The following is a 13,937-nucleotide window of genomic DNA, read 5'->3' as shown; positions in this document are numbered from 1 at the left end:
AGCCAGGCCCAGCCAATCAGAATTCGTTTTTCCCCACAAAAGGACTTTATTACTGACAGAAATAATCTTCAGTTTCATCAGCTGTCTGGGTGGCTGGTCTCAGACGATCCCACAGGTAAAGAAGCCAGATGTGGAGGTCCTAGGCTAGTATGGACCAATCCAACTGATTGTAGGCTACTAAAGCCAACGAATAACCATTGCTCCACAGAATGTTTATGAAAGCAGTGGAGAAAAAAAAACGTCTCTGATAACCACACACTTCTATTTATTGCTAACCAGCAGATGTCGCTAATGTGCATTGTGAACAGGTAATGAAGCTCCGAGTTATGGACCTTTTTCGGAACAATTTGGTGAAAGCAGCGAAGCCTTTGGAAAGCCTCAGTTTCCCATCACTACACTTTGCCCATTCAGTCACGGGATAGACCAGTACACCGCGGTTCAGCTCAATCATACTCTCTCATAGACAGTATAGCTGGTAATACTTGTAAATTGTTTATCTTGGTAACCAGTTTAAAATAGCAAATTTACATTTTAGTCATTTAGCAGACGCTCTTATCCAGAGCAACTTACAGTAGTGAATACATTTCATACATTTTTTCCCCCGTACTGGTCCCCCATGGGAATCGAACCCACAACCCTGGCATTGCAAACACCATGCTCTTCCAACTGAGCCACACAGGACCACTAAGGCACTTTATATGGCCAATAAACAGGGCTAAGGGCTGTATTTAGGCATAACGCAAATCAGAGTGCCTGGGGATACAGCCCTTAGTTATGGTATATTTAAGCAATGATGCCAGAGGGGGTGTGGTATATGGCCAATATACTACAGCTAATGGCTGTTATTATGCATGATGCAACGCGGAGTACCTGGATACAGCCCTTATCCATGGTATATTGGCCATATACCACAAACCCCAGAGGTGCCGTACTTCTATTATAAACTGGTTACCAACGTAATTAGAACGGTCTAGATACGGTCTGATATACCACGGCTTTCGGCCAATAATGGCCATTATAAACTGGGTGGCTCGAGCCCTGAATGCTGATTGGCTGACAGCTGTGGTATATCAGACCGTATATCACGGGTATTTTTACTGCTCTGATTACGTTGGTAACCAGTTTATAATAGTAATCAGGCACCTCGGGGGTTTTGTCATATATGGCCAATATACCACGGCTAAGGGCTGTATCCAGGCACTCCACGTTGCGTCGTGGGTAAGAACAGCACTTTGCCCTGGTATATTGGCCATATACCATATCCCCTCATGTCTTATTGCTTAAATATACCACACCCCCTCAAGCCTTCTTGCTTACAGGGAAATGTCAACATTTTTCAACTTAATTTTCATCATCTCCAGCACCACCCCAACATATGTGAAAATGGCACATTTCTATGTTTTTGTAGTAAAAAGATAGAGATATGTGCTTCCAATGACATCATCGAACAATTAGTAGACAATTATATTTTTTTACTACAAAGCATAGAAATGTGCCATTTTCACATATGTTGATGTTGGGGTGATGCTGGAGATATGAAGTTGAAACATTATGCAATCTGGCTGTAGATGTTTTTTTGTATGTTAAATATGTACGCTACTCAATATTTGTGATGGATTTTAAACAATACAATTTCCACATACCATCTACTCCAATGACAAAGGCTATGGAATCACTTTCTATTAACCTACCTTGTCAGGTAAGATAGGTGAAAAGCATCCACGTTAGAGCCTCTAATTGTCAAATGTGTATTATAAGGTTACCTATATATTCAACCCATGACTTTGCAAGGAAATTACTGAATGTAATTTCTCAGATTTGTTGTTGGCTACACTTTTCTTTAAAGTGCTTCAAGGTCCACCTAATTGACTTGTCACTTGATGGCAAGCGCTTAAAATAGGTCTGGCAGAGACCAAACAAAGGAAATATGTGTCTTTATATTGTTTTGAAAAGTAGGGAGACAAAGACCTATGATTGATTCATTAATAGATCTTCAGAACCTCTTCCATGGTTGTTTGGATGACCAGACGGCCCATCGCTCGGGTTGGAAACGTACATCCTCTTTGCATCGAGTTATGGCAAAAGAGAGCACCACTGAAGCCTATATAGTTTAGTGGGATTTACAGTGTACAAAACATTAGGAACACCTGCTCTTTCCATGACAGCCTGATCAGGTGAATGCTATGATCCCTTATTGATGTTACCTGTTAAATCCTCTTCAATCAGTGTAGATAAAAGGGTGAACAGGTTAAATAAGGATATTTAAGCCTTGAGAAATGGATTGTGTATGCGTGCCATTCATTGGGGGAATGGGCAAGACAAAAGATGTAAGTGCCTTTGAACGTGGTATAATAGTAGGTGCCAGGCGCACCGGTTTGAGTGTGTCAAGAACTGCAATGCTGCTGGGTTATTCACACTCAACAGTTTCCCATGTGTATCAAAAATGGTCCACCATCCAAAGGACATCCAGCCAACTTGACACAACTGTGGGAAGCATTTAAGTCAACATGGGCCAGCATCCCTGTGGAACGCTGTCGACACCTTGTAGAGTCCATGCCATGATGATTTGAGGCTGTTCTGAGGGCAAAAAGGGGTGCAACTCAATATTAGGAAGGTGTTCCTTATGTTTTGTACACTGTACAGTAGTCACATTGGCTTTGCCGACACCTTGTGGTAAAATGGAGTAGAACAGTGTAAAACAGGCTCAGAATAAAATAGTCTCCAACCTTCAAGAAAATCCAGTCCATTTTTCAGAACAAACATGGCCTTTCTTTCCTGTGCATCTAGGCCATAAGAAAAAATGAAGCAAGCAAGCAAGCAATGGGAGTTGCAATCTGGTTTTTATTGACTTTTGTACAAAAAGAAGGTATGATGATGCATAGATGGCAAAGAATAGGCCACATTAATTTCACCAGCGTAAACCAAACAAATAGGAGGGGTACTGGCTGATTTAAGAGGAAAAACAATCAACAAAACAACATCCCCAAAAAACATCTGTTCACTGAAATGTTTACATATAGTAATCGCATTTCTCCTTGAAGTATTGAGTCAAGTGTTAAAAAAAAACATGGACATGAATGAGTAAGCATATCTCTCAAGCCAGATATAAATTGGGCAGCATGATGTCAACCTGGACCCCTATTGACTACGAAATAACATTGATAGAGAGCTGAGAAGTAGATTCTTGAGTTACTAGTTCTCCAGTACCGAACCATAAAAAAAAAATGTATGCCTACTTTTCCAAACAACTGTGTAAACTTGACCTTGGCTGTATAAAATGTGTATACACTCCCTGGCAGACTCCCGTTTTGCCAATAGAGAAGCCATATGGGAACCACCATGATGGCATCCACATTGTTAAATGGATTAGTCTTTAGTGACATGGTTGAGGTATTGCCAACCTACTAACCCAAGACTATGTGGGGAAAAGTCATGAAACTGCAGACCTGCTGGTCTGTGTAGTGCGTTTTGTTTTCAATACAACAGAGCCGTCTTGAGTGGAGTGGAAGCGTAGTGGCATTGAGCCCCATCTCTTAGATAGCAGCACAGGGCAGTCACTAAAGTCTAACAAGATCACCTTATATGCAAGTCTACGCTCCACTACAAAATACATCACAGTTATGTACTGTATACTAGTTATTCAAGTCACAGTATGACTGTCAGGGCAATGATAGTAACAAAAACAGCTAGGCTATAGTCTGTGGGAAAAGGACTCCAGTATATTCACAGTGCAGTTGTTATATACAGTATGCCAGTGGATAGGAAAAGACTCTTGAAATTGGCCTGACAAAATGAGCAACTATCATAGACAGAGGCTTCGAGTCAAAACTTCAATGTACAGAAGGATATTTACAACCATCTAAACGATGCGCAGCATAATCCAATGTAGCCTCTGCACTGTCAAAGTCTTGAGCCCAAATCAGTTTAAAATAGTTCAGGGTGACTTGAACGCCAAAACATAATCTTGTCATAATATTGACACTGACATTAATATAATATTCATTTATATTAAAGCTCAATCACACAGTTTTTTTCCTACTGAATGCCAGATTGAAAATTTGGAACAAAGACTAGATAGGATGCAGTAGCCTACACAGTTAGATATACAGGACACTATCACTGGAAGATGGCTGGAGAGCAAATTCAAATGTAAAAAAATCAGATTGAGGGGAATTTACACCCCAAAAAATTCTAATATATATATTTCGGAAAAATATAATACTTTTATTACATAAAATCAAGGACTATCTTTCAGCACCAAGGCATGCATGATGTAAAATGAAATACACATTGTATAATATAAAACTTGAACAAAAGAAAAATATAAATGTCAACACACCATGTTGCAACAGGTTCAAACATCTTACAATTGTACACAAATGCAGTCAAACAAATAATTTGCAATTACAAACTACAGTATAATAATACAAGGACCTAAGCAAAACACACAATAGTTGATATGCATATGTATTATATACACATGAATATCCTTCACAAGAAGAAGTACTCTGAACTGTACAGTATCTGCAATGGGAACTGCTGAGCAAAACACCGTTTTTGCATATACAGTAATACTATTCTGATGATACAAGATTAAAATGTCCACACAAGAAAATGTTAAGCACAAACCCCAAAAGGCCACAAAAAAAAGTGCATAAAACTTCAGTTGGAAGCCACTGGTAGGGAAGGGCTACGCTGTAGCAGCTGGTGTGGCTCACTGCTTTGCCTCGCTCCCAACCTCAGTGATCTACATGATTAACTTTTAGTGGACTCACTACCTCTGGAGTAGATATCAGGGCAGTTCGCGTTCACCTCACACACACACACGAACACACTCAAACACAGAGTCAAATGCACTTCGACACACAGTCCCCATCAAAATCTCGCACAAAGGTTGGGAGAGATGATGAAATGACATTGACACTTCCTGACTTCCAACACTTAACAAATTATCTTCAAGTAGCGGCGTCACACCGGTAGACAGATCTCTAACCAGCTAAGTGTTGGTACCTGTTGGAAAGACTCGCACCCTATCTAGGTCATAGAAATCTTGTGCACTTACAAGAGACAACTACGTTCCTCCCAACGACTAGTATCAGAGAAACAATACCATTATACAAAAACACTGAAATAATGGTCAGCCAATAAGACTATAAGGGGAAACTCTGGCCTTCAGGGGAATGCTTGAAGCCAAACTCATTGCAGTACATGAAATGTTCATTTGCTATTCTCTTATCATATAGCTAGCGAGTGATCTTAAATGATCTGGGGGGGGGGGGGGAAATGATTGTGCAAGTTCAAAATAAAGAAACGGTGCCTAAATCTTTTTTTTTACAACCAAATCTCTCTCTCTATATATATATATATTTTGTTTTTACAATGGCATGTTATAGAAGGATACAGACACTTTTTGTGCGATTTCACTTGTTTTTGAGAAACGTAGGCCAACCAGTGAGTCACTTCCTCATCCATATTGTGCAGTACGGGGGCTCTGAGAAAACATGAACAAAATGCTCCATAAACACCCAAATACGTCATTTTAGAAATGGAAATGCTCTCATTATAGTGACGCAGGTCTTTAGATGTTGTACACATGAAATTGTCATTCCGAACATTATCTATAACGTTATATTTCATTTTATTGTGACTCAAGCAATACTTGTCCGTCCATTCTAGCAGCAGGTTACCAAAGAATGGAACAGCTGGATAGGGGAAGCAGCTCGAGTCGCGCAAAGTGGAATATAACGTTGCAGATAAAGTTTGGAATGAAAATGACGTATTTGGGTGTTTTTGGAGCATTTGTTCATGTTTCTTCAGAGCCCCCATATTGCACAACGACGTTGAGGAAGTGACACTGGCTGGGGGTACGTTTTTCAAAAACAAGTGAAGTCGCCAAAAAAGTGTCTGGATCCTTCTATAGCATGCCATTTAGAGATGGTTGTAAAAAGCGAAAAATGGTCCTTTAAAAATAGCTTCCCTCACCAATGTGTTTGACATTCCTTAAACACCAAGCTTGGGTTCAAGTTGCTGAAACAAAGCATGCACAGCTTGTTTCAAACATTAGCTTACATCAGGGACAGACAACATTTATGGGGGTGGGAGCTACACAAAAAAATTGGATAGGCTGCAGTTGCTCACGGGTCTGCATACCCACATCCATCACCTTTGCAAGCAAAACATTTTAGCAGTCCCCCTCTTGACAGCAGAGAGACTAAGTTTTAGAGTTCATTTTTGTGCAACTTTATAAACTATTTCATGCCATTCTAATCATTTTGCCATGTGGCGGAGAGGAAAATGAGCTGTTTTACAGCAAATTTCCTGTAATTCTACACATTTTGCCATAGTGTGTAGAGAAATGTTATCTGAGTGAAACTTACACCATGACCGGAAGTGCGAGTGCGCCCTCGTGCGCAAATTGATTTTGTCCACCCACACCAAACGCGATCAGGACACGCAGGTTAAAATAACAAAACAAACTCAACCAATTATATTAATTTGGGGACAGGTCAAAAAGCATTAAAAATGTATGGCAATTTAGCTAGCTAGCTTGCAGTTGCTAGCTAATTTGTCCTATTTAGCCAGCTTGCTGTTGCTAGCTAATTTGTCCTGGGAGATAAATGTTGAGTTGTTATTTTACCTGAAATGCACAATTAACCCACACATAAAACGGTCAACCGAATCGTTTCTAGTCATCTTTCTTCCTTCCAGGCTTTTTCCTTCTTTGGACTTTATATGGCAATTGGCATCTAACTTTCATAGTATTGCCACGACCGACCGACCTCAGTTCATCTTTCAATCACCCACGTGGGTATAACCAATGAGGAGATGGCACGTGGCTATCTGCTTCTATAAACTAATGAGGAGATGGGAGAGGCAGAACTTGCACCGCGTTGAGCGTCACAAATAGAACTGACTTCTATTTTAGCAATTGGCAACGCAGATGCTCGTTGGCCCACGCAAGCAGTGTGGGTGCAATGATTGAATAACATGTATGTGTACGTTTATTTTGCAACGCGAGCAGTGTGGTCAGCGTGTAACAAAATCTATGTGGGCCCACCAGCCGCTCGACTAACTTACTAATCAAAAACATTTTCGCTGACATGGATAGGCTAATTGACTGTCAGTGACTGACATAAGAGGAACTGCTGATGCACAACCAAATTTCGAAATTGCACCTCGTGTATTCTGCTATTCTAACTTGCAACAGTAAGTTGAGACCCCGATTGAGTTCGGGGAAGTTGATCCAAGGGCCTTCAAAAAGCAGGCCGCCAGTTGCCCATCCCTGGCTTATATGCTAAATCCTAGGGGAAAAGTGCTAATCTAATCAAATAGAACTACTGGTGGAACATTTTGCAATAAACATTTTCTATAAATTTCATAGTGTTGTTATGACACCTGTTTTTAAATCGATTTTTTTCATGCATTCCCCTTTCAGATTGTCATCTCCGATACAGGCTAAAGCAGATTGGTTTCATTCTACAGAGAGACAGACTAAACTCTTTTAAGGCCACAAAATGATTTCCGTCTTTCTTTCAGCGACTGTTTGGCAGGCTCTGTAAAGGACTGACCCAACGGTCTCTCTCCGTCCCTCTCTCTTCCTCCCACCCCATCCTTTCCTCCCACCCCATCCCACACCATAGTACCCCCTTGTGGGGTGGCCTGTAGGCTTAGGGGGGGGGGTTGGGGTTGTTGGCGGGGAATTAGTGGGGGAGCTCTTCTTTCTTCTTGGTTCTGGTCAGTATCGGTTTTCCTTTGGTCTCCATCTTAGATATCTCCAACCAAGTCAGTCACTTCCTACTTCCTCTCCAGACAGGAGGGAGAGGGGCTAGCGTTGGAGCAGGTAGACCACCATCTCGTAGGTGGACATCATTATAGCGGTGTTGGGGATTTGGCGGACCAGATGGGTGGTGAGACCGCGGTACAGGGCGCGGTAGCCCTCCTCCTTAGGTACTGTCAGCAATGTCTGGAAGAAGGAGCGGTACTTGCTGCCCTCCTCTCGTAGCCGGGTGCGGATCACCTCTACAAAGGAAGAGGCAAGAGGGGGGTAGAGAAGAGGGGACTAATTTAGAACATGGACACAACAGTATAGAAATTCCGGACGGATACGATAGACAATATTTTCTTCAACATGGGGAATGTTACCAATACTAATATGGAAAAAGAAGAAAAAAAAACCGTTTTCCTCCCCGTGAGATGAGAGCAACAACCAAATTACGTATTAATAACCGTGATTCGTTGTAACTTTTTTTTGTTATTATCGTCTGATAACAATATGGATGAAATATCGTGTTTCAATAATTCAGACCAAAAGGGACCATTTTGTAGACTAGTCCATTTTTTGTCACTAATAAAACAGAAGCAAAGATAAATTAAGACTGAATGTATTCTGATCATGTCTTTTCTTTTGATTTATTCTTTGCGGTCACATAATAAGTAGAAATTGACGGTGTAGGTGCATACCGTGGGGGTAGGCGATGGAGGTGGCGCAGGTCTTGGACGTGGCGGCTGCCAGCATCATACCCACAAAGTCTGAGGCGTCTTTCACCGACTCATCCTCGTCCTGATCCATGCTGGCCTGGGCCTTGGACTCCATCAGCTTGCGCTTGATGCTCTCGTAGATGACAAAGTGGATGACAGTCTCGGAGATGCCGGCGTACGAGGCAGACATACCGCGGTAGAAGCCCCGCCAGCCCTCCGTCTGGTAGACCCGCCGCATGCACTCGAACGCATTCATGCGCCGCTCGCCACGGTTCCTGTGGTAAAAACATGTAGCGGGTGAGTAAATTAATAGTTGAACATGACAAAAAAGGTATGCAAAAGGATATTTGATCATACAGCAAACAGGAAACATTTGGCAAGTAATAATTGAAAAGGGATTTGCAAAGTCCAATAAAGTATATGCAGTACTACTCAGAATAACACCCTTTCCCTTAGTACCATGAGTCAATGCAATATGAAACTAGTCAAATAAGCATGACAACCCATAACATAGTTAGAGAACCAGTAAAATATGAAACAGCTGGGGAATAACATAAGCTAAGGGTAAACTAACTTTAAAAAAAATTTAAAATCAGCTTACAGCCAAGATTCAGACTCCCTACTAAGTGCTTACCTGGCATCCAGTTGCAACCGGGTCTTTATCAGCCAGATGGGATTGGTTGCAGTGATAGCAGTGAACCCTGGGAAGAAGAGTTCAGAGGTTCAGACGGGGAGAGTGACACAGTGTAAAAGAAAGCCTATCCAAGGACAAAGATATATACTGGCCTACGGGGGAGGGGTATTTCACAAAGCACCACCAAGGAGTTGGCCAGCTAACAACATTTCCTCTATTTCCTGGATGATAAAGAAAGAAAAACTTGAATATCGGGAATGATATTACCGACTCAATACTCGCAGTAACCCAACCAAATGACATTAAAAACTTCAGCTGGCTTTATGAACTAGAAAAGGTATGAGTTAGAACTGAGTGCTGGCCAATCTATCGATCCTGCGTTTGTGAAATACAACCCCGGTGAATTCTACATGAAGTTACTTTCCTTCTCAACTGGCCACTGTGTGTAAAAGCATTGTTGACATCTTTAAGCTGCGTTTATGAGCTGTTTATTTACGTATTAACAATCTCGGAAAACCTTTCCTTATCGCTGGTATTCCGGAATCAGGCCAGAGATGATATAAAAATGAACTTCATTACGTTTGATTAAGGCAGACTGTTTGTCCTCACAGGATTCCTCATCAAGATTGTATTACAGCACGGGCAAAAACTCAGCTTAAAGATGTAGCCTCGTCAAAGTATCTAACATTCTTCATTATCATATCTAGAAGTTGTAATAAATACATCTAAGATTTGGCTGTATTTAAATCATAAATACTATTCTTAATTATTTCTAAACAAGGTGGGCCTGAATCTCATGTACAGAACAGGCACTATAGAAATATAATAGTGCTATTCCATTGTTCTGCCCCCTCAATTATTTATATTATTATTCACTCTGGTTAAGAGTGCCTGATAAAGGACTACCATATAAATGAGTCAATTAATTTTGTAAATTGAATGTAAACATTAGTAGCTAACTTCCAGATGGGGAGAGCTCAGCCCTACATATAAATAACAAGTAACTGTGCTGTGTCGTCATGGTGGGAGCCTCAGCTGAAGGCCTCATTGGTTGCCACGGACCATGAGGAAACAAAATGGAGTCTGGCTTTCATGAATTATTCAAGAGGACCTAAGAGGAATAACTGAATATCTCCGAGTAGAGGTCAAGTGGTATTTCCCAGGGGAACTAGGCATGCGTGTATATACACACACACAGTGCATTCGGGAAAGAAGTTAGACCCCTCGACTTTTCCCCACATTTTGTTACAGCCTTATTCTAAAATGGAATAAAAAAATAAATAAATTCTCCACACACAATAACAAAGCAAAAACAGGTTTAGACATTTTTGCTAATAAAATATCACATTTTCATAAGTATTCAGACCCTTTACTCAGTACTTTGTTGAAGCACCTTTGGCAGCGATTACAGTCTCGAGTGTGACGCTAAAAGCTTGGCACACCTGTATTTGGGGAGTTTATCCAATTGTTTTCTGCAGATTCTCTCAAGCTCTGTCAGGTTGGATGGGAAGCGTCACCGCACATCTGTTTTAAGGTCTCTCCAGACATGTTCAAATCGGGTTCAAGTCTAGGCTCTGGCTGGGCCACTCAGGGACATTCAGAAACTTGTCCCGAAGCCACTCCTGCGTTGTCTTGGCTGTGTGCTTAGGGTCGTTGTCCTGTTGGAAGGTGAACCTTCACCCCAGTCTGAGGTCCTGAGCAGGTTTTCGTCAAGGATCTCTCTGTACTTTTGCTCCGTTCATATTTCCCTCGATCTTCACTAGTCTCCCAGTCCCTACCGCTGAAAAAAAATGATATCTTGGTTTCATCAAACCAGAGAATCTTGTTTCTAATTGTCTGAGTCTTTTAGGTGACTTTTGGCAAACTTCAAGCGGGCTGTCATGTGCCTTTTACTGAGGAGTGGCTTCCATCTGGCCACTCTACCGTAAAGGCCTGATTGGTGGAGTGCTGCATAGATAGTTGTCCTTCTGGAAGGTTCTCCCATCTCCACAAAGGAACTCTGGAGCTCTGTCAGAGTGACCATTGAGTTCTTGGTCACCTCCCGGAGGCCCTTCTTCCCGGAATGCTCCGTTTGACCGAGCCGCCAGCTCTTGGAAGAGTCTTGGTGGTTCCAAACGTCTTCCATTTAAGAATGATAGAGGACAATGTGTTCTTGGGGACCTTCAATGCTGCAGAAACTTGCAGAAACTTCTTGGTACCCTTCCCCAGATCTGTGACTTGACACAATCCTGTCTTGGAGCTCTACGGACAATTCCTTCAATCTCATGGCTTGGTTTTTGCTCTGACATGCACCGTCAACTGTGGGACCTTTATATAGACAGGTGTGTGCCTTTCCAAATCATGTCCATTCAATTTACCACAGATTGACTTCAATCAAGTTGTATTAACATCAAGGATAATCAATGGAAACAGGATGCACCTGAGCTCAATTGAGAGTCATACAAAAGGGTCTGAATACTTATATAAATAAGGTATTTGTTTATTGTTAATACATGTGCAAAAATATTTGTATTTTTTTTCTCGCTTTGTCATTATGGGGTAGTGTGTATTGAGATGTTTTTTGTTTTTTTTTGCGATTTTAGAATAAGGCTGTGTAACGTATCAAAATGTGGATAAAGTCGAGGGGTCTGAATACTTTCCGAATGCACTGAGTATATACAGTACCAGTCAAAAGTTGACACACCTACTCATTCAAGGGTTTTTCTTTATTTTTACTATTTTCTACATTGTAGAATAATAGTGAAGACATCAAAACTATGAAATAACACATATGGAATCATGTAGCAACCAAGCAAGTGTTAAACAAATCAAAATATATTTTATATTTATGATTCTTCAAAGTAGCCATCCTTTGCCTTGTCCGCTTTCCACACTCTTGGCATTCTTTCAACCAGCTTCATGAGGTAGTCACCAGGAATGCATTTAAATGAACAGGTGTGCCTTGTTAAAAGTTAATTTGTGGAATTTCTTTCCTTCTTAATGCGTTAAAAGCCAAATCGGTTGTGTTGTGACAAGGTAGAGGTGGTATACAGAAGATAGCCCTATTTAGTAAAATACATGATATTGCCATACTATGGCAAGAACAGCTCAAATAATACTTCAGGACATTAATGTCAGTCAATTCGGAAAATTTCAAAAACGTTTAAAGTTTCTTCAAGTGCGGTTGTAAAAACCCATCGAGCGCCATGATGAAACTGGCTCTCATTAGGACCGCCACAGGAAAGGAAGAGCCAGAGTTATCTGCTGCAGAGGATACGTTTATTAGAGAGGAACCAGCCTCAGAAATTGCAGCCCAAATAAATGCTTCAGATTTCAAGTAACCGACACATCTCAACAACTGTTAAGAAAGATTGCGTGATATTCGTGGTCGAATTGCTGCAAGGAAACCACTACTAAAGGACACCAATAAGAAGAGACTTGCTTGGGCCAAGAAACACGAGCAATGGACATTAGACTGTCCTTTGGTCTGAAGAGTCCAAATTTGAGATTTTTGGAACCAACCGCCATGTCTTTGTGAGACGCAGAGTAGGTGAACGGATGACCTCTGCACGTGTGGTTTCCACCGTGAAGCATGGAGGAGGAGGTGTGATGTAGGGGTGCTATGCTGGTGACACTGTTGGTGATTTATTTAGAATTCAAGGTACACTTAACCAGCATGGCTACCACAGCGTTCTGCAGCGATACGCCATCCCATCTGGTTTGCGCTTTGTGGGAGTATCATTTGATTTTCAACAGGACAATGACCCAACACACCTCCAGGCTGTGCAAGGGCTATTTGACCAAGAAGGAGAGTGATGGAGTGCTGCAGCAGATGACCTGGCCTCCACAATCCCCCGACCTCAACCCAATTGAGATGGTTTGGGTTTGAGTTGGACCGCAGAGTGAAGGAAAAGCAGCCAACAAGTACTCAGAATATGTGGGAACTCCTTCACGACTGTTGGAAAAGCATTCCAGGTGAAGCTGGTTGAGAGAATGCCAAGAGTGTGCAAAGCTCTAAGGCAAAAGGGTGGCTACTTTGAAGAATCTAAAATAGATTTTGATTTGTTTAACACTTTTTTGGTTACTACATGATTCCATATGTGTTATTTCATAGTTGATGTCTTCACTACTATTCTACAATGTAGAAAATAGTAAAAATAAAGAAAAACCCTTGAATGTCTAGTTGTGTGCAAACTTTTGACTGGTACTATATATATATATATGTATATGTATATGTGTGATACCAAAACATATATTATTTTTGTGTTATTTATAAGTTGCTTATACTAATTTGGGTCTGAATTAGTTTTCAATCCGAGAGACCAATGAATCCCCTGACAATGCATCAAGTCAGTATGTTACTTCACAGGTGAGTGTTATGTCATACACTTTACGAGGTATACGACAAATGTGTAAGGTGCCGGTAATGCTAGTGTGACAATAAGGTGTGCATATTTAAAGACGGACAGAAATCTGGCACATCACGTGTGCTTTGTGCCGTTGTGGTCGAGACATTTTAATCTCTAAACAACAGAAGTCAAACAAGGCCATTGGAAAACAAACAGAAATATACATATGCGTCGCTACGTTGCGCCAAGAGCTAAAATGGACGATAGCATCTTCTCTAAACAAGTTCTACAGTACAGTCTCGATCTAGAGCCTCTACTGTCTCAAGGGACACAGTCCTAAGGCAACTGCGTGAAGAGGATGAAAAGTCTGCGGAAGAAGAGGTAAAAGAAGAGGAAGAAGAGATAGCGTCTATGGCGTGTACTCACAGAGTAGGGGCAAAGCTACTCCGCCTCACTGCTGCAGCTAGAAGCCTGCAGATATGGGGGGGGCTGAGATG

At 41.3% G+C, this 13,937-nt stretch overlaps 1 protein-coding gene across 1 annotated transcript in view; it reads right to left on the bottom strand.

Annotated features, from left to right (window-relative positions):
• Window positions 1-2,821: 2,821 nt before the first annotated feature.
• The window catches only part of LOC106568938 (solute carrier family 25 member 36-A), a 28,216-nt gene continuing 17,100 nt past the window's right edge, over window positions 2,822-13,937 (bottom strand). The window contains exons 5-7 of the mRNA XM_014139793.3: window positions 9,113-9,179; window positions 8,461-8,753; window positions 2,822-8,019 (exon numbers count right to left, since the gene is read on the bottom strand). Coding sequence (XP_013995268.1) covers window positions 7,826-8,019; window positions 8,461-8,753; window positions 9,113-9,179 — 554 coding nt within the window. The 3' untranslated portion in view covers window positions 2,822-7,825. The remainder of the gene's footprint in view (window positions 8,020-8,460; window positions 8,754-9,112; window positions 9,180-13,937) is intronic.

Source organism: Salmo salar, chromosome 14, assembly GCF_965601325.2.
Source record: "Salmo salar chromosome 14, fSalSal1, whole genome shotgun sequence".
NCBI classification, from domain to species: Eukaryota; Metazoa; Chordata; class Actinopteri; order Salmoniformes; family Salmonidae; genus Salmo; species Salmo salar.
This window is presented reverse-complemented; position numbering and strand designations above follow the sequence as displayed.